Source organism: Podarcis liolepis, assembly GCF_965112155.1.
Source record: "Podarcis liolepis genome assembly, chromosome: 16".
NCBI lineage: Eukaryota > Metazoa > Chordata > Lepidosauria > Squamata > Lacertidae > Podarcis > Podarcis liolepis.
The window spans coordinates 21,882,878-21,907,542 of record NC_139567.1 but is presented as its reverse complement, the minus strand read 5'-3'; the positions used below and the strand labels follow the sequence as shown (position 1 = coordinate 21,907,542).

The 24,665-nt window shown below is 48.0% G+C and overlaps 2 protein-coding genes and 1 long non-coding RNA gene across 4 annotated transcripts in view; 1 reads left to right on the top strand and 2 right to left on the bottom strand.

Annotated features, from left to right (window-relative positions):
* The window catches only part of POU2F3 (POU class 2 homeobox 3), a 95,640-nt gene extending 90,281 nt beyond the window's left edge, over positions 1–5,359 (bottom strand). The window contains exon 1 of one of the 2 annotated variants that reach the window (XM_083481130.1): positions 5,153–5,359. In XM_083481130.1, the coding sequence (XP_083337256.1) occupies positions 5,153–5,180 (28 nt within the window). In that variant the 5' untranslated portion in view covers positions 5,181–5,359. The remainder of the gene's footprint in view (positions 1–5,152) is intronic. The other variant, XM_083481132.1, reaches the window with a different exon arrangement.
* Positions 5,360–8,454: 3,095 nt separating this feature from the next.
* LOC310696125 lies at positions 8,455–12,550 on the top strand. Its single transcript, XR_014520447.1, has 2 exons — positions 8,455–11,670; positions 11,899–12,550. It is a non-coding gene; the product is annotated as an uncharacterized lncRNA (long non-coding RNA).
* The window catches only part of OAF (out at first homolog), a 28,689-nt gene continuing 16,095 nt past the window's right edge, over positions 12,072–24,665 (bottom strand). The window contains exons 2-4 of the mRNA XM_083481194.1: positions 19,327–19,461; positions 17,681–17,861; positions 12,072–15,555 (exon numbers count right to left, since the gene is read on the bottom strand). Of these exons, the coding sequence (XP_083337320.1) occupies positions 15,281–15,555; positions 17,681–17,861; positions 19,327–19,461 (591 nt within the window). The 3' untranslated portion in view covers positions 12,072–15,280. The remainder of the gene's footprint in view (positions 15,556–17,680; positions 17,862–19,326; positions 19,462–24,665) is intronic.

The following is a 24,665-nucleotide window of genomic DNA, read 5'->3' as shown; positions in this document are numbered from 1 at the left end:
CAATAGTGGTTGCACCTTTTTGTATGACGTTCCATTGACTATCATACGAGTTCCTGCACATTAGGGGACACCTGACAAAAATGAAACTTTATGCAATTATTTGTACAAATTACGGTACATTAAAGCCAGTTTTCTTGCAGTGTTTTTTTCAAAGCACGCTGCAAGAGCACTGAAAGAATTAAGTAAAGAAATCGACCCACTAGTGTGGCAGCAATCAATTCCCTGGAACTCCTTGCCTATTGATATTAGGCAAGTGCCTTTGTTTTGCTTCCTAAAATCCTTTTTCTTTAGAAAAGCCTAACCAGGCATACCTTTTTTATTATGTATGCTTGTTACTTAAATAGTTGAGTTTAATCAACAATTTCATAGAATCATAGAATTGCAGAGTTGAAAGATACCAAAAGTGTTGCCTAGTCCAATCCCTTGAAATGCTAAAGAGCTCCTGACAAATAGCCACTCAAGCTGTATTTAAAAACTTTCAGTGAGTGAGAGAGAGGCCATCACCTTCCCAGGTAGTCCATTCCACTATCGGGCAGCTCTTACCACCAGAAAGCTTTCCCTGATGTTTAAATGGAATCTCCTTTCTTGTAATTTGAACCCATTAGTTTGGGTCCTCTCCTCCGGAGCAGCAGAAAACAACCTTGCGCCATCCTCCATGCGACAACCCTTCAGATATTTGAAGATGGCTATCATATCAGCACTCAGTCTTCTCCAAGCAAAACATACCTAACTCCCTCAACCATTCCTCATAATTTGATGTATTTCAGTTTTCATTCAGTTTTGAATTTTATGAGCATTTTTCTTTTCCTTACATGCAGGCTCCCCCCCCCCCATTAAGTGGTATATAAATCTCATGGGATAGATAAAACAACTAAATAAGGGGAATGAAAGCTGTAGCAAACTAAACCGGCACACAGAATTCAGTACCTAACTGCGATTCATTTACTTTATAAAGAAATCCCTAGATGAATGGAGGTTTCCTAAGGCACTGGCTCCAGTTGAGAAACAGGACCAAGTTAACAGAGAACTGCAAAAACCTTGGTGAAATTTCAGAGGCCTTCCTCAAAGAGCACATGGCGATGCTTGTGGCACGAATAAACTCAGGACTTCACAGCTAATCGATACTAAATCACTTAATCACTAAATGATACTAGTTGTCTAAGGATTCTTCTATGGATATGTCTAAGCTATAAAACTAAAGCACCCCCCTTTTCGGGGATACTCTTGTGTGGTCAATGGGCTCACTGCCATCTTGAAAATTATGTTGCTTGGCTAAATAAACAAGTGCCAAATATTCAAGTTTCTGCCCCCCCCATTTCATAATTTCACGACAAACTTATGGAAGTCAAAAGCCACTGGAAGCATTTCACAGTGCCGTGGGAAGCTTAGTTGTGCAGGATTTTCACAAACACAACACTGCAATGTTTGCCAGCACGTAGGGTTTTGATGTTCACATATCCAAGATCACATCTCCTTTTTCTCCACCTCCACCACAAGGGCCAGCTGCCGTGTTTGTGATAAGGCTTAGAAGATTCATGAAAGAGATAGCAGTTCATCATACGGCACATGGCTAAAATAGGGCATTCACTCCCCCAAGAAGTAGTGATGGGCCCCAACTTGCACGGCTTTCAAAGAGGACGAGACAAATTCATGGAGGACAAAGCTATCAATGGCTACTAACCCTGGGGACTATGTTCTACTACCTCCACTGTCAGAGTTCTGGATTCTGGTTGCTGGGAACTGCAGGAGGGGAGAGTGTTGCTGTGCTCAGGTCCTGCTTGGGTGTTCCCCAAAGGCATCTGGTTGGCCACTGTGAGAACAGGATGCTATACTAGGTGGGCCATTGGCCTGATCCAGCAGGCTCTTCTTCTGCTCTTATAGCTAATATCTTTCCTGCCAAACTCTATGGATGCTAGTCAGCTGGCACGCTCCCAGTTTCATGCCATACCCTTGAGCTCATGCTTCTAAATTAGTTGCCCTTCCTTCCTCTGAACATGGCAAGGCAAAACTCAGAGTGCTGCCCATGGCCAAGTGAAATCTCCACCGAGAGAAAGTTACCCGTGAGCGCAGGAAAATAGGTTGTACTTCCTGAGTTACACAAACACACACATATATTCATGAACCGCTAATGTGTTGACAGCTCAGCTGATTCGGAGATAGTCCCAGAATTCCTTCTTTACTAACCAACTCGTTGCTATGGGTTCATCTTAAAGAAAGCCTAAACAAACTTTAGCAAAGGCTATTCAATATTTTTTATTATTATTGCAAACCAGCACCTCCGTAGGCGTATAAGTATGCAATAAAAACCACAGCCAAACATGAAACATTTCAATGGTGACCCTAAGTCAGGAATGGGGAGCCTGTGACCTTCTTGATGTTCTTTGGACACTCAAATGAGGAACATAGGAAGCTACATTATAGCAAGTCAGAGCATCTAGGTCAGTACTGCACTGACTGTCAACGGCTCTCCAAGATTTCAGGCATGGATATTCCCAGCCCTACCTGGAGATGCTGGGGATTGAATCTGGAACCTTCTGCAGGCAAAGCAGACACTTGATCCCTGAGCTACGGTCTTTCCCAGTCACCATGACCAATGGTCAAAGAAGACATGAGCTGAAGTCCAACAACCTTTAGAGAATCCCCCCTCCCCTGCTTTAAAACAAAACAGCTTTAGCAGGCAGACATGGGGAAGGAGCTCTAGAGATGTGACACCACCACAAATAAGACCCAGTCAATGGTAGCTGTCCCACATTTCTTGGGAAGGTGGGGGAATCAGAAGATGAACTATAACAAAATCCTCGCCTAATGGGCAGGTTCATGCAGTCCTTCCCGTGATCTGTTAAGAGGAGGAGTGGACAACCTCTTCCCCTCCAAATCCCATCAGCCACTATAGCTAATGGCCAGGGATGATGGGAACTGGAGTCGATCTAAAGGACTAGAAGTAGCCCAGCTGCAGGCCTTCCAAGTGTCCCTATTTTCCAGCGACAGTCCCAAGTATACAGAAGGTGTCCTGGTTTCTGATTTGATCCCAGAATATCCCACTTTTCCTTAGGATGTCCTTATTTTCATTGGAGAAATGTCGGAGGGTATGCAGCTGCAGTTTAGGGCTTCTAGGCCCAAACCAGCCCTTTAAAACTGGGAATGGAAATAAACAGAAAGCCTGGAAGCAGGGCTGAAATGTGTTCCTAACAGCCTCGCAGCTGTGTTCTGAACTGGTTGCAGTGCCTGGGAAGACCTGTGTGAAGCACATTGAGAAATCTGGTGCAGATGTTATTGTGGCCAACTCGCATGTTGCATCATGCTCAGCCTTTCGCTCAAATATTTTGCTCAGGATGCTGCTGCTCAGGTCTGTGACCTTGCGCTGCCAGCAAGAAAGCAGCCTGTGGCAGGTCAGTGTCCTGAATGGACAAACAAGGTTGAGAATGTCCATTTTGGATTCAGTGTAAAAGAGAAACCACTGGCTGCCCACAAGCAGCTGTGCTATGAAGCCAACTGCAGATGCCTGATATTTCTTAAGCGACATGCGCACCAGATGTTTAAAGCACATGATGTTCCCACCCCGCAAAGAATCCTCTGTGAGAGGGAAACTATAGTTTCCAGGATCCTCTGGGGAGAAAGCCATGTGCTTCAAATGCACATTAAATGTATGGCATGCCTGCAACCGTATGGAGATGCCCGGATCTTTGAACAATGTGCAGTCAAGAGGATTTGGCATCACACGGCACTGAAGCTCTGAAATGAGATAGCTGACAACTGTGCCACATGTGCAGGGCTAAAGTGTGAGATTGGTAGGAATACCCCCTGAGCTGGGAATCCAGGAATCAGCTTGTCCCACTTCTAAATTGTGTCACCTTTTATTATGCATTGTGACATCCCTCCCCTCCATTACCCAGAGTGGTCTGAAACATCTCGGAGCAGAAGGTCAGCAAAGGCTGGTTCCCCATTCTTCAATTCAAAAGTGAGAAAGACAACATCTCCACTCCTTGACTCCAGGTGTGTGGGGTTTCCTTCTGTGAGGCTAGGAAGCTGGTATCGATTGCTCTCTCACAAGGGGGAAAGCACTCAGCACAGGCTCAGGGAATAATGCTTTGTATTCTCTCAGTTGTCAAACACAGGCTTCAAAGCATAGCTTGGGTTAGACGGGGGGGGGGGGGGAATTGCCTAGTCCTCAACTAGGTCTTCCTCCAGCTTTTAATTTATCTAAGTACACAGGGAAGCTACATAACAAATACCAGACCATTGGCCCACCTAGATCAGTGCTGTTTGCACTGAATGGCAGCTGCTCTCCTGGATTTGAGATGAAGTGTTTCCCAGGAGGCCAGGGAGGTTGGGATCAGCTTTAAAAAACTGCATCTTAAAAAAAGATCAGCTCAAAAGAAAAGAAAAAAGAAAAGAAAAGAAAAGAAAAGAAAAGAAAGGAAAAGACAAGTCTTCCTTTCCTTATCTATAGCCACACATAGCAAGAAGCTGCCAAAGACAACAACCCAGATGGGTGTGTGGACACAAGGAAATCTGCCTCTGCCTCTGTTTAAATCTACAAGTTTCTCTGTCTGCCTTCCTAGCCATCATCACACTGCATGCTGCTGCCTCTGAGCCAAGGTTATGCTCCGGAACTATTTTTTTAATCTGTGCCAGTCAAGCACAGTCTTGGAAGCAGAGAGTATTCCTGGGCATGTGCAGACATCAACTTGCAGAGTCTACTGCCTGCAGTGGCCCCTGCATTCCTCAGAGCAGAAAGGATGGGGAAAGAGCCTTCGGGTCAAAGGGCACGATGGCCACACTCAGCTCCAGGGCCTGTCAGATTTTGATGCTCCTGGGTCTCCCTGGCTTAGGCTGAGGTAGCATTCTGAGTCTGATCCCTCTCTCCTCCCTGTTCCACTGGAGCTGATTCCTAACAGCACAACCCACCAGCCTCACCCGATCCAGTTGCTGTTCTCATTCCCTCCCCCCCACACAAACAGGCATGTGCAGATCAAAACAGTGAGAGATCAGAGCAAACAGGAGCTTGTTTGGGGTGGAACTGACGGATCCAGGTGCCCCGGGGGCTTTCTCAAGGGTAAAACTTGGAAGCCAGCCTCCTTCCCCAGCCTTTCCAAGAGAACAAGTCGAGCCATCCTGCTCCCTCTCTGCCTCGCCTCCGGAGGGCCCTTACCTGCGTGCCCCGGGTCCAGATTCACCATCCTGCCGGCTGAGAAGTACCTGCCGCAACCTGGCCAGCCCCCGCCCAAAGTGGTGGCCCGTGGGGTTGCCAGCTTCCCTCTGCCCCCTCCGCCAAGATTCCCCCCTTGCTGCCGCTGCTTCCTCCTCTCTTGCCAGCTGCTGCTGCTGCTGTTGCTGCTGCTCCTCCTAGCACCTCTGGCTCAGCAATGCTTCTTGCCACACTGAGGCAGGTGAGCACATTGCCCTGCTGGGACCGCACCCCCTTCACACTACTCATCTTGGGCAACAGGGATGATGGTTTTTATATATATATATTATTATTAAAAAACAACACACACACACACACATATCCTAGGAACCTGGCAGGAGGCCCATGCAAAGCAGGCAATTTGCATATTAGTAACCTCACTTGGGCAGAGTCCCTGCAGCACTGGCAGAAGGGAGGTGTGGCAGGAGAGAGCATGGAGGTGTGTGTGTGTTGGAAAAGCAGACAACTCCCCCTCCCCTCCGACCACACACACACACACCCACACCCACACACACACCCTCAAACTCTGTTCAGGATACGCTGCAAAGAAGGCTCTCTCCTTGCAATATCTGGGGAGGGGAGGAAGAAGTGTGCTGGAGCTCACCCATCTGCTTTTTGGAAACAGGGGTAGCGTCTTTCCCTCTTGGAAAAGGGAGCCTTGGCTCATGCCTGGACACGTTGGAAAGCAGGGAAAAGAAGGCTTCTTCTGACTGACTGTTCAGCCCCCCAAAGCAGGCTTTTGATCTTCTTCAAAGACCCCAAAGTGAACCAGGATGATACTCCCAACTTCAGTCCTGGGAGAGCAGGCGGATGTTAGGCTGAGTAGGCATGGGAGAAAGAAGAGGGGGTTGGTGAATAAGCACTCCTGATTCCTGTATGAACACAGAGAAACTCAGGCCCAGAGGGGTGGGGCAGGCTGGGAGGTAGCATGACTTGCCCCAGGAGCTGGAGAGAGAGACTTGGTGACAGAAGGAGGATCTGGGATTATTCGAGACTCTTTGTACTCTCCAGCACATGTGCCCATCCAACCAGGTCACATCCACACAGCACTTCAGTTTCCCAGGCTCTCTTTACAAAATACAGCCGTATCTAGTAGGGCTGCCGACACAGCTGTGCAATGGACTTCCCTACTAGGTGTTGGGCAAGCTATTTGGGGCTTTCCTTATTCTGGAGAAGCATGTAATCAATACAAAGGGGATGCTGGTGCCGCACCCAAGATAGGAACTTCAAGTCTGGAGCTGGATGGCTTTGGAAGCTACGAAACAAGAAATTATGTTCCTGGGGTTCAGAGGTGTTCTTCCTCTGTATATGCAGGTTCCATTTAGTTGTTGTGGCTATTTGTTGCTGTTGGGAACACAGGAAAATGCCTTCTACCGAGTCAAACAATTGGTCCATCTAGCTCAGTATTATCTACACTGATTGCGGGTGGCGCTCTGATCTAAACCACTGAGCTTCTTGGGCTTGTTGATTGGAAGGTTGGCAGTTTGAATCTCTGCAGTGGGGTGAGCTCCCATTGCTCTGTACCAGCTCCTGCCAACCTAGCAGTTTGAAAGCATGCCAGTGCAAGTAGAAAAATAGGTACTGCTGTGGTGGGAAGGTAAGCTGTGTTTTTGTGAGCTCTGGCACTCATCACAGTCCTCCGTGCACCAGTAGTGGTTTAGTCATGCTGGCCACATGACCTGGAAAACTGTCACATGACCTGGAAATGCTGGCTCCCTTGGCCTGTAAACGAGATGAGCACTGCAACCCCATAGTCGCCTTTGACTGGACTTAACTGTCCAGGGGTCCTTTACCTTTACCTTTTACATTGATGGGCAGTGTCTCTCCAAGATTTCAGAAGGTGTCCTCTTCCAGACCTACCTGAAGATGCCAGGGATTGAACCTTGGACCTTCTGCATGCAGATCAGAAGCTCTCCCACCGAGCTATGCCCACCTTAAGCCCTTTAAACCCTTCGGTGTGAAGAATAAATGCTCAGAAGGGAGAGCAGGAGGAGCTTTGGGGTTGCCAATCCACGGTTAGAAGCAGACTGAATGTGTCCACAGGTCCCTTGGCCACAGACTTCCCAACAATGGCAAGACAGATTATATTTCTATTGAAATTATAGTAATGATGTCTAAGTATGCAACTCTACATTAGCACATGCTAATTTTATGCAGCTCTGTGCCTTCTTTTGCCCTTTTTACCGGTGATGGATTTCCTTTTCCTTTTCCGGCAATGCAGAATGCAGCCAACTGGATGGTCTAGTGAGATCCTTGGATTGGCTCCGCTGTAGATGGGACTCAGACCCAGCACAACACCAAAAAGGCAGTTAAACTTAACTATCTGGACAAGGAGGACATTACCTGTGGCTAGGAATGGACATTTCCACATCATTTTGCTTCTTTAAAAGGGTCATTGAAAATATTCAGCAGCATTTAGCTATTTGTCTCTCCTAATACTGTACTCAAATTTCTGCATGCAATTTTTCCTGATATGCACATTCTTGCAAGTTATAATAATAATAATTTATTATGTGTACCCCACCCATATGACTGGGTTGCCCCAGCCATTCATTTTTAATGTTATTTTCCCTAATAAATGCATATTTATGCCTGCTTTCCCCTAGCACATATTTGCTGAAGAACACCCCAAAGTTCAAAGCAGTGCGAGTTTGGAAGGAGAACTGTGCTTTGGTCCTCCTATTGTTTTGGGAAAGTGAAAATTAGGGAATTTTCACAGTAAAATGCAAACTGAACTGAATTTCTCCACCTGCGTCCCACCTCAGATGTTCAACTCCCACCAGCAGCCGGGAGGATTAAGGGAGACAGGTGAGCCTGGCAGGGTGGGGAAGCTGGCCAGCCTGATTACGAAAGAGTAAGGCAAGCTTTATGCAAATTATGCAAAGCTGTCAATCTGCATAAACTTTATGCAAATCAACAGTGAACCTTCCTTTCTGAAATCTGAGCTGAGACAACTCCCCCCATCCCTGCTCTAGAGTTTAGGTAAGGGAGAAGAACTCTCAGCCTGGCATCTACAATGCTGCCCCCCCAAAAAAAAAGAAATCTGCAGAGAAGAAGTGGGAAAGAAAACAAAATGCTGCTCTGCTCACATATGATGACATGCCTTCCAAAAGTCCATTATAGGAGTGTGGAAAATTCAGGAGAGAGAGAGAGAGAGAGAGAGAGAGAGAGAGAGAGAGAGAGAGATCAACACCCCCCCTGCTTTTGCAAAAGAACAAAGCGAGCAACACAAGAGCTCAGACTTCTCACCCTCCCCTCCCCCGTTTTCTGCCCTAATATTCAAAGCAGAAATCTAGTGGGTAATATCACACATCATACACAGGGTTACACCTGGTTCCCAGAGGTGCATCGCCACTGGTTTCTTGATATCTCTGCACACAAGGTTCACACATGCACTGTTCACAGGTGCATCTAGTGTCCAGAGCTAAATTGCAGCTGGCTCCTTCATTTCTCTGCACAGGAGCACAACAAGAGTGAGCCGCTCTTAAAAGCCTACAATGCCATTTTGGAAGGTGAAAAGATGACAACACTCCCCTACAGTTTTGAGATAGATCAAACAGGCAATGGGATTTTGAAAGTCTTTGCCACCCTCCTTAAACTCTAAAGAGGAGGAGCCAACTAAAACTCTCTAGGGAGGGTTTAATAATTGGGGTGCCACAACCAAAAAAGGCCCTGCTCCAGATCCCAACCAAACACACCCCAATGATGCGGAGACAGATGGAGCAATGTCTCAGAAGAGGAGGGCAGGATGCTAGCAGCATTCATGTGGAGGGAAGCCGGTCATTTTTGCATTTTGAATTGGACCTGGAAATGAATCATAAGCCGGTTAAGGTGGTGGGAAGAGTGAGAGGACAGGTATAATACCAGAGACCACTCTGGCTGTTCAATCTGCAAAGGAGAACAAGGCATCCCACTGAGCTGCTGTGGTCCCCAAGTGCACAACTCTGGAATGTTTTTCTGCATGGAGACACTGACAGTTTGAAGCTGAAAGGAGGAAGGGAGTCCACTGAGAAGCCTTGGTCCTGATCCAGGGGAAATTAGAGCTGGCTCATCGATGGAAAGTCCTGGCATTCGATTTCTTTTCCCTTGATTCCGATACGTGATAAGCCCTCTTTAGAAATTACGCCCACGAGTTCAATCAGCGAGAGATCAGGGAGCGGCGTCTGGCACCAGCACCTTCTGTGCAAACATCTGCAACCACGGAAGCTTTCTTATGCAGAGCCTTGCATGCAAAGGCTCCATGCTTCTGCTGTTCCCAGTCTCATGGAAGATTTCGCATGTACAAGATCACTTGTGAATGCTTCCCTGTTGCAGATCTCCACTCTTCATGCGTGTGAAGCAGGGGGCAGGCTCGTCAGCAGGGATGGGGGAATTCAGGGCTGAGGGCCAGATATTGGCCCTCAAGACTCTCCCCAAGCCACACCACCTCTCTCCTGGCCAGAGAGAGATGGTTGTGTGTGTGTAGCAACCAGCCTACCGATCAAAGTTAAAATGCATTATCTGCTGCTTTGGCCACTTTTGACTTGTGTGCTGCCTGCCACTCTCATGTTGCCAAGAAGAAGAAGAAGAAGAAGAAGAAGAAGAAGAAGAAGAAGAAGAAGAAGAAGAGGAGGAGTTTGGATTGGATATCCTGCTTTATCACTACCCTAAGGAGTCTCAAAGCGGCTAACATTCTCTTTTCCCTTCCTTCCCCACAGCAAACACTCTGTGAGGTGAGTGGGGCTGAGAGACTTCAGAGAAGTGTGACTAGCCCAAGGTCACCCAGCAGCTGCATATGGAGGAGCGGGGAAGCGAACCCAGTTCACCAGATTACAAGACTACCACTCTTAACCACTATACCACACTGGCCCTCAGACTGGAAAACCACTCCACACCCCTGATTGAGCATAATTTCTGGAGAAGGCTGTAGTCAGCAGTTTCACACAAACCAATGGATTCAAATGACAAGAAAGAAGATCCTTACTAAACACTGGGAATAATTTTCTGCTGGTAAGAGCTGTTGGTGGAATGGACCACCTCGGAAGGTGGTGGACTCTCTTTCACTGGAGGTTTCTGAATAGAGGTTGGATGGTCTGCTGTACGGATGCTTTAGCTGTGCTTCCTGCATCACAGGGGATGGGACTAGATGAGCCTTGGGGGGCCCTTCCAACTCTACAATTGGCATGATTGTACATGAACCCTTTAGAAAAGTGCCATGTTCAAAATGATAGCGGACACAGACGATTTCGGCTGGGCCATTGGCCTGTTCCCCCATGCAACACATCACTAGATGTTGCAGTGATGTTCAGTCAGTGAACATGTCAGTGCAATTATCATGTGAACCACCTCTAACAGCTAAAGATTGTGGCACCCATGTCTTCTAAGAACTCCTATTCTCCTCTAGTCTGTGCCTCCAGCCCCCAATGAGATTAGTGCTTTAAATCTGCCCAGTTTCTACTGCCCAGCTCTCCAGGGCAGTACCAGTTCCTAACAACCAATGGGAGAGGGTGTGAACAGTCTTAGGCTGTGCCTCTATTCCCATTTACTCTGCATCCAGTATGCTCCATCCATTGGTTTGGGGAGCTGCGCACACACAACATTAACTGCAATCCACACCTATCCTGTATTTTCTTCTGAAAAATTGTGTTTGGGTGCTTTTCTCCCCCCAAACAGCATTCAATCTGAATTGAGAAGTGCTCGAGTGAAGACATCCAGACTCTGCCCACTGGTGTGGATGTACAGCAGGCATCTTAGACACTCATCAAACCCTGCCGTGTACGACAATGTGCAAACACGGTTTGAAACGCAGTGAAAGAACTGTGCAATGTCAGTAGTCTAATGGAGGCTTATTATCTGCTTTCTCCCAATGCTGTAGCTGTCTAGTACCCTTTCCCTTTCGCTGCTTGCTGGAATGAGGAAAGACAAGGACACAGCGCTCCCGTGTGGACCACTTTGGAACAATGCATGGCATTTACTGCTCTTTCTCCAGTGTTGTTTTCTTCCAACGTCTCCAGACACAGGAGCCAGCATCGGCATCTAACAAGGTTTCTGCTTTTTTCCTTTTCTTCTTAAAATCATTTTAGCAATTTACTCTCTTTCTCACAAGAGCAGGACTACAATGCCCATTGGCCTTTAACCATTAGCCTTGCAGGTTGGAGCTGATGGGAGTTGGAGTCCCACCATATCCCAGGAGTTGGGATAGCTCAGTGGGCACACAGCATGAAACTCTTAATCTCAAGGTTGTGCAGTGCCCCTTAGTGGAGTTACTGAATATGTCACCCAGAAGGCAACCAGCAATGCTGAATCCATTAGCAAAACTCCAAATAGGGGCAATAATATAACACATTTATTAGGGGCAACTAAAAATCACACAAAGCAGCGGAGCTAGCTTTTGAGTTTTGCAGAACAAACCTGATGTTAGCCACAAAGTGTGGGGATGGTAGGGAGGGGGAACAAAATGTTTTTGCTGGCAAAAAATATGGCAGAATCACATCTGAAATATGGTACGGACATACAGTGGTACCTCTGGTTACGTACTTAATTCGTTTCGGAGGTCTGTTCTTAACCTGAAACTGTTCTTAACCTGAGGTACCACTTTAGCTAATCGGGCCTCCTGCTGCTGCTGCACCACTGGAGCATGATTTCTGTTCTCATCCTGAAGCAAAGTTCTTAACCCGAGGTACTATTTCTGGGTTAGCGGAGTCTGTAACCTGAAGTGTCTGTAACCCAAGGTACCACTATACATGTAAAATCGTGGCGTTCTTTGCAGACTAATCAAGTTGTTCCCATGCAAAAATAAATAAAATAAAATAAAATAAAAAATGCACCAGCTAGATTTGTCTCTAGCACAAATTGCTACTGTATGTGAGTGGCACATAGAGAGACAGAGACTCCTTGGAGAAAGTGCATTAAACAAACAAAAGAAATCAGTTTATTTACCTTACATATGATAAATACTTTGCTTTAAAATACTTTCCATTCAAGTTTTACATTTGTTTCACTTCATGTGGCTTTTTTTTTAAAGCAACTCTGACCCCCCCCTTCCCCATCATCCCCCCTTCTCCTAGGGAGAGATGCATACAAAAATAATTCTGTGAGAAAGGCTCAAGAACACACAGAACAACGACTTTGAAATGAAACACTGAAGGTTTGAACTTCTGTGGACTGAAATGTCCAGAGTTGAGAAGAGAAAAAGGCACATTGCGGTGGAAGGAGGCATGGAGGAGGCGATGGCAACGAAAAAGAGGGGAGGGAGGGTTGCAAAATGACCTCCCTTCCTCTTCCCCCCTGCCTGGATAGGACCCCTGTGCCTTCAAGCAGCTGCATGGCAGGCAGAAGTCAAACCGGCAAAGCTGCCCCTCACTGCATCTCTGCGGTGGGGGGGGGGGGAAGAGGGTCTCTTGAATTCGGCATGTGAGCCCTGCCATAAAGAAAACAGGGCAGTACATTGCAAATCAAATTATGGGGTCCTCACCAATGGTTAAGTGGGGTTTCTCCTCCATTGCTCGCCCAACAGATCACAAACCTGTGGAATTCCCTGCCACAAGGTGCCAGCGATGGCTTTAAAAGGGAAGAAGGCAAAGTAATGGAGGATGGGGCTATTAATGGGATGAAGGATGCTGGTGTGATGGACCTCTGGCCTGACCAAACAGGTCTCTGCTTTACATCCTGCCATAGTTGGTTAGTACACCAATAGCCATTTTACTGCAAATCTCAATGGAATGTACACAAATTTTCCTCAACTGATTGATAGGATGGTTCACCAAGGGGCTACCCAGACCTCATAAGCAAGGTGTGCCAAGGTGGTCCCTCCACCGATGCTGTTGGACTCAAACTCCCATCAACCCCAACTGCATGACCTTAATGAAGAGCATTTTGTCCATAGGATTATAGAGTCGGAAGGGACCCAAGGGACATATAATCCACCCCCCCAATGCAGGGACACTGGTGGGCACCCCCTGCCCTGCACAGTAAGGTTCCAGTTGGTAAGCTGCTCTTCTGTTACCCATCTCCTGGGAAAGGGGTGTGTAAAAATCCTAGGCAACAAATCACCTAAACCTTGTACATTGCTCCATGATTGCCACCGCTCCCCCTTTCCCCACTACATTTTACACATAAGAGAAACTGAGGCGCAGTCGCAGGGTACAGTTTCCCCAGAAGTGATGGGGATGGAACTTGCACCCATCACCTCCAGCCTTTTTGTCAAGTCCACCGCAAGTCTAATGTCTACATTCAAGTGCATTTCCTAGTACATAGACAGAACCACCTCTATCATGTTTCCAGCACTTTAAGGCTTGGATTGCTCTGCCACTGAGATAGGAGCTGGGGACACAGGCATTAGCATAGAGGGACTGTTTCTATGCCTTAATCATAGAATCGGAAGGGATGCCAAGGGTCATCTAGTCCAAACCCACTACAATGCAGGAATCATGGCTAAATCAGACTCTCTCCTTCATGCCTGGACATGCCCACATATTCCTGTAGCTTTGGCAACTTCTGACACCACTGTTGCACAGTAGTCACCCCATATTACTTTGTTCCCCTTGGCTTGATCAATAGAGTCTCTTTCAAAATTGGGAACTGTCATCAGTTCGTTCTATCACATTTTTGGGATATTGCATCATGTAGAAATGCATAGGCACACTGCTTTCTGTTAACAAGAAATGATCTCAAGACAGAACCATAGTGCTTAAGCCTGTGAAATGCTCATTGGCATCTCTTAGCTCAGGTTGTAGGGGGACGACACCTATGGTAGTCCAGCAGCTGCTGCACTACAGCACTTATGATCCCTGACCTTTGGTGATGCTTGCAGGAGCTGATGGGAGTTAAGAGTCCAAACCATGCTGGCTACCCTAGAGTTGCAGGCATCTGGGACATCGTCAGGGTTACTTTCCTATACTGCAAGGATGGGGAGCTTGTGGTCCTGTAGATTTTGTTAGCCATTGCAGACTATTGCCCCTGCTAGACGACCATAGGTTTCTCATTCCTGCTTTGGTTCCTAGCTGCCCACTGATCCTCAACCACTGGGAGACAGATGCTAGCAAGGTTGGAGTGTAAGTACCTCTAACTGGAACTTGGTTGGTGTTTCCTCCTCCTTGGGAGGAGCAATTGGGAGGAAGAGACAGGTCTCTTCAATGTACTAGCCAACTGGGATCAAGAGGCAGGTCTCAGTGATGCTCTTCCTCCTCTGCCAGTCAGCTGATCAAGGGGCATCTGCTGGGTATAGCCTGGTACAGCCATGCTGCTGAAACCAATAACAAGCATTGGTTGCTGCAGGGGTCTGCTGTTTAGGGGATGTGATGAATTGTTTCTGAGGTTGGTGTCAATCCTGCTATTCTGTGATCTTCCTGCCATCATTATGCAAAAGGAGCAGGGGGCAGGAACACCACACTTAGACACCAGTTCTGATGCCTCGTCTCATGAGCGTTGAGTGTTCAATGTAGAACAGCCATCTTGTTGTGGCTGCTTGTTTCCTTCTGCTGGTTGACCCAGGTAGCAAGTGTCAGGGCGCTCTTCAAGTTCAAGAGCTTCAATATGGAGGCCACAGGTTCAAGCCCCGCATGACCACCACTGGGGAGATTAAACACCCATAAAAGTGTGGTGCTTGGAGAAGCCTCCTTATTCATCTGTTCTCATATTCCTTCTGGAAGATTGTCAAGGAAGAGCCTCTGTCCTTTTCCCTCAATTGTCCTGACGATACAAAAAGAGTGTAGTGGGTCACATTTCAGTCTGGGTTGTCAAGGACCTTAAGAATTCAAGAGGGCCAATGGTCAAATGGTGCATGAGGGGCCTGGTCCCAAGGCTTCAACAACCCCAGCTCTATCCTAGAGCACGTCCTTCTCCCAACAGTTCACCATCTTCTTAGGCAAGGTCATAGTCAAATGTGGCCTATATCCCCAAGTCCGAGGGAGTTCGCAGTTGGGTAGAAAAGGAGTTGGACAGACCCACACAAAGGCTTCATAAAATGGAGTCCTGACAGGTGCCATACCTCCCCTCTAGGCCCCGCACTTTCCTCCTTTCCTGGGCAGCCATCTTGGCAGAGCGACCCAGAACCACATGAAGGGAGGTGGAAGGGAAGCACCGATGGGACAAAATGGCTGCCTGGGCGCCCTGCTAGGTCTCCTCATCCCAAAGGCACAGCTGCTTCTGCGGCACGTAGTAGTCGAAGCTGTAGCCCTTCTGGCAGCTGCGGATGCCACACTTGTAGGAGGAGACCTTCCCAGCAGCATCGCGGCTCTTGCAGTACTTGAGCATGCAGGGGTACCACTCAATGCTCAGCGCATAGCTGCAGATGCAGGGCCTCCAGCGATCTGCACACAGACGGCACCGCTGCAAGTTGGGAAGGTCAGCTGACTGGGGCAGGACCTCGAACATGGAGCCGTCCACGCCTGCAAGAGAGCCACAAAGACAGAAAGTCACTTCCCGTGCCAAGGCTGCATCCAAGCACTGCGATAGCTCTTTGAACAGTCATGGCTTCCCCCAAAGAATCCCAGGAACTGCAGTTTGTTAAGGGTGTTGAGAGTTGTTAAGAGATCTCAGCCAATGCTGGGTCTCCACCGAGGACCTAAGCACACAGGTGGGTTCATAAGGGATGAGCTGGTCCTCAAGGTACCTGGGTCTCCACTCCTTTAGGGCTTTAACCAGAACGGTTGCGCTGGATCTGGAAATGACCTGGCATGGGAACCTAGGAAGCTGTCTTATGCTGTTTACAGCACTGCAATGCCCCTGGCTCAGTCATAGGTAAAGGTAAAGGGACCCCTGACCATAAGGTCCAGTCGTGGCCAACTCTGGGGTTGCGGCGCTCATCTCGCTTTAGTGGCTGAGGGAACTGGCGTACAGCTTCCGGGTCATGTGGCCAGCATGACTAAGCTACTTCTGGTGAACCAGAGCAGCGCATGGAAATGCTGTTTACCTTCCCGCTGTAGCGGTACCTATTTATCTACTTGCACTTTGACGTGCTTTCAAACTGCTAGGTGGGCAGGAGCAGGGACCAAGCAACAGGAGCTCACCCCGTTGCGGAAATTCGAACCGCCACAGCGCCACCCGCGTCCCTCTGGCTCAGTCATGGCTCCCCCCAAATAATTCTAGGAGATGTAGTTTGTTAAGGGGGCTGAGAATTGTTAGGAGGCCCCAGGTGTCAAAAAAGGGTATTTATGTATGCTACTAATGCGGGCCATGTTTTGTTAGCCCCCAAATGGAAAATGAGCGAGGTCCCAACTAAAGAAGAATGGCAACTTAAGTTGTCAGAATATGCGCAACTCGCAGACTTAACATATAGAATACAACATGGGTAGGCAAACTAAGGCCCGGGGCCCGGACTTGGCCCAATCACCTTCTAAATCTGGCCCACGGACAGTCCGGGAATCAGCATGTTTTTACATGAGTAGAATGTGTGCTTTTATTTAAAATGCATCTCTGAGTTATTTGTGGGGCATAGGAATTCATTCATTCCCCCACCCCTCAAAAATATAGTCCAGCCCCCTCCCCTACAAGGTCTGAGGGACAGTGGACCGGCCCCCTGCTGAAAAAGTTTGCTGACCCCTGGAATAAGAGAAGAAGAAGAACATATGTTTAAAGAAGATTGACAAATGTTTATTGAATATATGGGAAATAATTGCGTGCAGCTGAAAACTCTGGCAGCATCAAGATAAATTCAACAGTGTAAACAAGTTTTGAGGGATACAATAATAGAATACTGAATGGTACAGTTTTTGTAAAATATGCAGGGATTTATGATATGCAAAATGAAGCATGGAAAGAGAAAAAGGGAAGTCATTTATATCTTAAGGACATGAAAGGAGTATTTTAAATTGTAAAACAGAAAATTAAAAAAATTATATATATAAAAATAGAGAATTGTTAAGAGGCCCCCTGTCCACCTCACAGAACTACCATTCCCAGAGTTCCCTGGGAAGAGGGATTGATTGTTCAAACACTCTGGGAACTGTGGCTCTCTGAGTGGAATAAGGAGCCTCCTAACAACTTTTAGCGCTCTTAACAAACTACAGCTCCCAGAATCCTTTGGGGGAAGCCGCAAATGTTTCAGGTGGTATCATAGCACTTTAAATGCATGGTGTGAACGCGGTCCAAAGCTCCTGCAGTTTTTACCAGCCTCCAGCACCCAAAGGTGTCCCATGCCCTAAACTAGGCATAGCCAAATTTGGCCCTCCAGTTGTTTTGGGACTACAACTCCCATAATCCCTAGCTAACAGGACCAGTGGTCAGGGATGATGGGAATTGTAGTCCCAAAACAGCTGGAAGGCCAAGTTTGGCCATGCCTGCCCTAAACCCACCCATTCTCCCCAGGTGCCTTTCTTGCTTGCTACCTTCGGCATCAGACTCCCTGAACCAGGTTCCCCATGCTTCTTCCATGATCAGCGGGCCACACTGGCTGGGGCTCATGGGAGTTGGAGTCCAGCAACATCTGGAGAGGGCCACCCATTAGCTATTCTTGCCATTCTCCACTGTCACTGCTGCAGAAGGAAGATGTCAAATGGGAAGGGCGCCACCTACCTTTCTCCAGCCAGAACTTCACATCCTCTTCCCGGGTGTAGATGGCCTCTTTGGCCTCCGCACAGACGTTGTGGATGTGGGAGCTGAGCTGAGCCCCTTTGCTGAAGTTGACAGCCACATCCATGCTGAGATGCTCAAGGGCACGCACCTCTTCGGCTTGCCGCACAGTCCGTGGATTTTTCTGGGCAGGGAGAAAGCAGTGGAGGAGTCTCATTAGCTTTGCTATCACCGGTGTCATTTTAAAACCCAACAGCTGTTTTTTGCTGGGGGTCGGTCTGCGTATTGAACTACTATAAATGAATAGAAGCACGCAGGCATAAATAGTTCATTGTCTGCTCCCCTAAAACTCACAGCAGTTTACCATTAAAAAAAGCAGCACTGAAATATGAGGCAACCATGCCTCATCAACTGGGATGGGGGGGGAAGACATATTTTTAAATAAAAATCTAACTGCCTCTTCATTAACACAAATATACTAAATTGACCAAAATAGTAAGTGCTAAAATTAAGGAAATTACTCAAAAGCTTTCCTGTTTGCTAGAAACACTTGCGATGTTAATTCAAATTCAGTTAAGATATAGCTGAATTAGTGGAAGGATGTAATCTTGCCTTGGTTCACACCACACAACAAGCCAAACTATTGTTTACTGGGACCACACAACAAGGGGCAGGGTGGGGGGAAGACAACTTTGCAAAGGTGGCAGGGGGGAGGATAAACCCCCCTTTTTCTGCCTGCAATTTCTTTGCTTCAAATCCTCCCCCAAAAGCTGGTTTTCCCTCTGTGGGTCTCCAAGCGGGGCAACTGAGGTGTAGTGGTTAAGAGCGGTAGACTCATAATCTGGTGAACCGGGTTCACGTCCCTGTTCCTCCACATGCAGCTGCTGGGTGACCTTGGGCTAGTCACACTTCTTGAAGTCTCTCAGCCTCACTCACCTCACAGAGTGTTTGTTGTGGGGGAGGAAGGGAAAGGAGATTGTTAGCCACTTTGAGACTCCTTCGGGTAGTGATAAAGTGGGATATCAAATCCAAACTCGTCTTCTCCACTCCTAATCCCATTCCTTGCAAAGTTGCCTTCACTTGACAAAAGCAGCTTGTTGGGTTTCTATTGCATGCAACTTGTCTGTTAGGCTCTGAAGTGCGATTAATGGGGATCCACAGCAGAGCCTTTTTCTATAGAAACAGCAGCTTTGTGGCCTAGAAATCCACCAAGAAAATCCTCTCTCTGCCCCCCTTTGCAAGCAGGTGAATGCCTGCTGCAATGAACCATGAACTCCTGTGTTCAGGTTCCATCTAGGTGCTGACTTAAGTGGATTATTTAACAGGGTTATACACAGTGCCCAGGTAGGGCTCCTAATACTGGCCTGCAGCAGAATTTGTTCTAATCCAATGGGGGGGGGGAGTGTGAATCTGAGGATGGGTTGTGCGTAGTTAATTCACTGGACATGGTAAATAGTTGCACTTTTTATGCAAACATTTGAAAATCTTGGTTAGTTGTCATAATTATTTTCTGAAAGTCACCTAGGACATTGATCCCTGCTCCACTGAAAGGGGACCAGTAAATTTAAAGAACAAAACGAGTAATAATGTGCCTTAGGGTCACCTTACCCTAAATGCAAGAACCAATGACCATCCCTCCATCTTCTCACCTGTCTTAGCTTGGCCATGGACTCACTGGGAATGATCTCATTGCGGTGGAGCCTGGTTACAAAGCAGAGTGCCTGGAATTGACTCTGGCCTCTCTCCAGTTCTCCAAGGATTAGGGCTCGGAAAATCTTCACCTCCTAAAGAGAAAAGGGGGAAGAGTTAAAATACATTCCTGATTTCAGTTTGACATGGCTGTGTAAACCATCTGTCTAAGCTTCCATTCACTGAGGGTGCAGATACCTTATTGCTGCTGGACACAGAGCCCAGGGTGTGTTGTTTATTGAATTCTGCCTGCAGAATTCAGACTCCACACCGGCATTGCTTAAGGTAACAGGGGCATTAACTGGGTCTATACAGTTCACTGGGAGGGCTCCAAATACAGGCCTGCAGGAGGGTTTCTCCTAGGACCTCAGCCAAGGGAAGACAAGGGGGAGGGAATATGGGTTGTCATTAGGGGAATTTACGGTGTCTGAGCTGCAGCAAATCTGCAAACAGAAAGAGGAGAACACAGGAAGCAGACTTACAACAAGTCAAATCATTGGTCCATCTAGCTCAATATTGTCTACACAGACTAGCAGCAGCTCTCCATGATTTCAGACAGGATTCTCTCCTAGCCCTAACTAGAGATGCTGGGAATGTTGGTCTCTCCTGTGTCAGTTTCCATCCCAGGACTTTCCCCAGGTTGAAGATAGGAAACACTATTGAATTTCTGTCTGACACTCAGCTGCTGAACCACAAAACTGGAAGCACACCACAGGAAGATGACAGAGGGAGCAGGGAGAGACGAGACAGAGGGGGAAATTTCCAGGTGATTGAAATGACATTGATGTCATCCCCAATAAATCGCAGAACAAATCCTTCCACCTGGGGCTGCAATTCTGATCAAATGTGTGGCACTAGGGTAACACACATAATCAAACCTGCAGTAAAGAGGAACTTCACATGACATTTTATTCCATTTCCACAACTGTCCCCTAACAGCTAAGTCCCACACTGAGATTTCACATGACGTGTAGGCCGCTTCTGAAACTATGGTGGAATATAGTGGTAGCTCAGTGCTTATTTTCATGTTACTTGCTTCCAATAAAATAATATCGGTTTGTACCTTTGAGTGTTTTCACCTGGCTGCACTGTGTGTGTGTGTGTGTGTGTGTGTGTGTGTGTATGTGTATGTGTAGAAACCAGCCTGCTGTAGGAAGGTCAACTTTACATCTGCTGCCCCGCCCACTTCTGCCTCTGGCCCCGCCCACCACAGAATGTGGCCCTTGGAAGGCTGCCCAGAAGGGAATGTGGCCCTCAAGATGAAAAAGTCCCTTATCTACACAAAGTCTCATTCTGGAAGACTAAATTAGCACAGTGAGGCCTCCTGTCCTAGCTCCTCTCCCCCCTGCATCTGTGTGGCATTCCAGGCACCTGCCTTTATAAGACCCAGAGCTCAGGGACTGAGCTCACTCTGGCTAAGCTTCTCTCCCTGGGATGACCTCTGGGTCTGCCTGCCTACATTCCAAGGCTGATTCACCGTCTTCCCCTCCCAGGCGTACGACAGGCTGGCCAGACAATGCAGGAAACGACCAGACAGCTGACAGCACAGCTGCATGCTGGACCCAGGATTGAGTTGGGTGTTGGCTGGATGCATTTAAAACACAGAAGATGATGAATGGGGAAGAGGAGACGATCCCAAGCGCGCGCGCACACACATACACACACACACACACACACACACAGAGCTTCTCTTGCAAGCTTGTACTTCTCTTTGGGCTCCTTCCCTGCTCTCTTGGGGGAAGGATGCAGCTAGCCCATTCCATGTTTCTAGTCCTCATGAATTCTAGGGCGAAGCTGCACTCAAGCGGCAGAGAAGGGCCATAGCCCAGTGGCAAAGGATGGGATTTGCATGCAGAAAGTCCCAGGTTCAATCCTAGTAGGGTCGGGAGAGGCTCCAGCTTGAAACACTAGAGAGCTGCTGCCAGTCAGTGTAGGCAATGCTGAACTACAGGTAAGGTAGCTCCCTATGTTCACTGTTTAGGGGGGGGGGCTTCCTTTCTGGGAGGGTGCAATGTCCAAGCTGGGTGGGCTGGAGCAGTCCAAATAATATTAAACTGCCCAGAAAGCTGCTCCAAACTGCAGCTCTGCTGGCTTGATAGATGTGGCAATCCTACATGCAAGGTTTCCAATTCTACTCCCAGGGGCTCCTCCTCACACTCTCCTTTTGAGAGAGCTTTTCAAACAACAACAGACACCCACTCATTCCCATTATTTCCAATGTCCAAGAATGAGCGCTATTCCGTTTGCAGCAGAAATAGGACCATCCACCTGAAAAGCTCACGGTTTTGCAGAAGTACAAGTATCAGAGGGGGGTGGGCATAACTGGGAGTACACAGCCCAATGAGGACTGAGCATGCTCAGTGGCCACAGAATCCTGGCTGAATATTTGGAGTGGGGGGAGAAGGGGGAATGAAATGGAGTAACCTGGAGGGGGTCACGGGTGACTGTCCACAAGCCTTTCCCTGGTGGAGGGGGTGACCTCTGAAACTCCCTAGTGTGAAACCCCCCCTTGCGACAGAAAGAGAGGAGTCACTAAGACAACATTCTGGCGCTTTGGCTCCCAAACCTATTTGCTTTTAGCTGTGGTTCTCCCTCCGGGCCCCACGTCGGCCAGCTACTTCACTCTCTTGCAAGTCCCAATCATTCTCCAGCCCTTGCGAACTCCCGTTCCCGTCGCGCCAGCGAGCGGGTGACCCAGCAGCGCCGCTGAGCCAGTCTAAATATTTATCTACTCTCTCTGTGTGCCGGGTGATTTATAGGCTGTGAGCGCTCTCTCTCCCCTGTGCCTGGTGTGGAAAGGAAGGGCAGTCGGGAGGCCTCTCGGAGTGGGTCGCAGACGGCATCTTCACTAAACTGGAGAGGAGGGCTTGGAGAAAGGAGACGGCTAACAAGGGTTAAAAGGGGAGAACCAGGGAAAAGAGACCCGCACAGGGAAGGAGGAGAAACTAAACCCCTCTCTACTACAGTGGTACCTCAGGTTACATACGCTTCAGGTTACAGACTCCGCTAACCCAGAAATAGTTAAGAACTTTGCTTCAGGATGAGAACAGAAATTGTGCTCCGGCGGCGCAACGGCAGCAGGAGGCCCCATTAGCTAAAGTGGTGCTTCAGGTTAAGGACAGTTTCAGGTTAAGAATGGACCTCCAGAACGAATTAAATACTTAACCCGAGGTACCACTGTACATTGGGTAGCATGTTGATGCATTCCCCATAACACATTAATGAATCCTGCTCCAGAAGGGGTATTTGCCTAGCCACTGTTAGATGGGTTTATGGCCTAATCCAGAAGCCAGTCTCACCAAGGTTGCAGGTTTGATCCCCATATGGAGCAGTTGCATATTCCTTCATTGCAGGGGGTTGGAAGAGATGATCATCAGGGTCCCTTCCAACTCTATGGCGCTATGATTCTTCCTGAGTCCCTGGAATCTCCAGGTGGGGCTGGGAAGCCGGTGTGGTATAGTGGTTAGAGCGACGGGACTAGGATCTGCGAGGCCAGGGTTCAAATCCCCACTCAGCCATGAAGCTGACTGGGTGACCTTGGTCCAAGCACAGTCTCTCTGCCTGACCTACCTCACAGGGTTGTTGTGGGGATTAAAGTAGGAGTGGGAGAACCATGTTCTCCACCTTGAGCTCCTTGGAGGAAATATAACTGCAAATGCAAAAGACCTTTCTTTGCTGGAAATGCTGGAGAGCCTCTGACAGCCTCTGTGGGCTGGTGATGGCAAACCTGTGGCCCTCCTGATATCATTGGTGACTGGCTCTGCTGGCTGGGACTCATGAGATGTGAGCCCAGCAGCCTCTGAAGGGCTGCAGGTTCCCTGTCTTCTGGTTGGAGAGCTGGGCTTGCATTCAGATCCCTGTTCAATTACAGGTGAGGCCGAAAGAGAGCAAATGGCCCACCTCACAGGGCTGTTGTGTGGATAAAGGTGAACATGCAGACTGCCACCAGCTCTTTGGTGGAAGGGCTAGGCAGGAAAGCCAAAAACAAACAAACTGGCCCTGTGTCAGATTTGTCACCGCGCCTGATCTGTGGAAAGCTTTTTCCACCCCACCCCGCAGTGTCACTCAACTCTTCCATGGAAGAAGCGATTGCACGGCAAACAGGAAGAGATGGGATTTCAGGTGCACAGAAGCACTTGGGCACACAAACCCTGCTCCCAGATGAGCTGATTTCAGGGTGTCAGTTGCAGAAATCAACTGCCCTTCCTGCTTTCATCTCCTGCATGCTCTTCCCCGTGACTCCCTGGGTACTCACTTACGCTAGGAGGCCTCCATGCAACTCAGGCACCCCTATTCTCGCCTCCCTCTCAAAACGCCCCATCAGCTAAATCAGAACAGCTTCCTTTTTATTATTCCAAGCTGGCGTGTTAAACCCCAAAGCCAGATCTTTATCTAAACAAACCATGCTCTGATGGCTCAGTTGGCCCAGACTCAGGGGGGACAGGGCTGGTGTTGCTCTTTACGCCCAAAAATTCCCATACTAGTATGAGGCTTCCTTTCTCCTTGCAGCACTGGGCTCCAGCCACAGACTTTGCTTCTGGCTACTTCTTCCCCCAACTTCTGCTGCAGCCAATTTTATTTTGATTGCATTTAAATAGGAGACTGTGCAAATCAACTCCTGCCTACAAGTCCACGATAACAACGCCCCCCCCCCAGTTCCCAGGATTCTTTTTTCTTTTTCTGTTTTTTAGAGGGGAGGGTGCTTTAAATATATGATGTGTTGACGTCCCCAGACAAGTTACAAAGCTGCAATCCTAACCCCACTTTCCTGGGAGTAAGCCCCACTGAATACCACCCGACTTACTTCTGAGTAGACAGACAACAGCAAAGGTTGCTAGGTTTATCGAGGGTGCAATGAGATTAAGGGGCACTATCTGAACGGTAATCTTGGTCATTTGATTGCCCTTTTTACCCATTGCTGTATTTTTATTTGTATATATTGCTTGTTTTATGTTGCCATGGCTGTTGGCTAATGCGAATAAAGTCTATCTATCATCTATCTATCTATCTATCTTCCGAGTAGACTTGGTTAGGATTGCACTGCAAGCTGCCGATTTGGGATGAAAGTCATGCAGCTGATGAAATGGACTCCAGTCCACAAATATTTGCTAAGGTGCCAGAAGACTCTTTAAAAAAAAAAAGGTTTCTCCTCAAAATGAGGGAGGTCCTTTTCCTGACTCCCTTCCTGCAAAAAAACACACACCAGGTGATTCAGCACTGAGTCAGTTCTTGGCCAAGCAAAAGGAGGACAGGGTTCGCGGCCAAGGATTTCCGTGAAGCTTTCCCAGCAAAGACAACA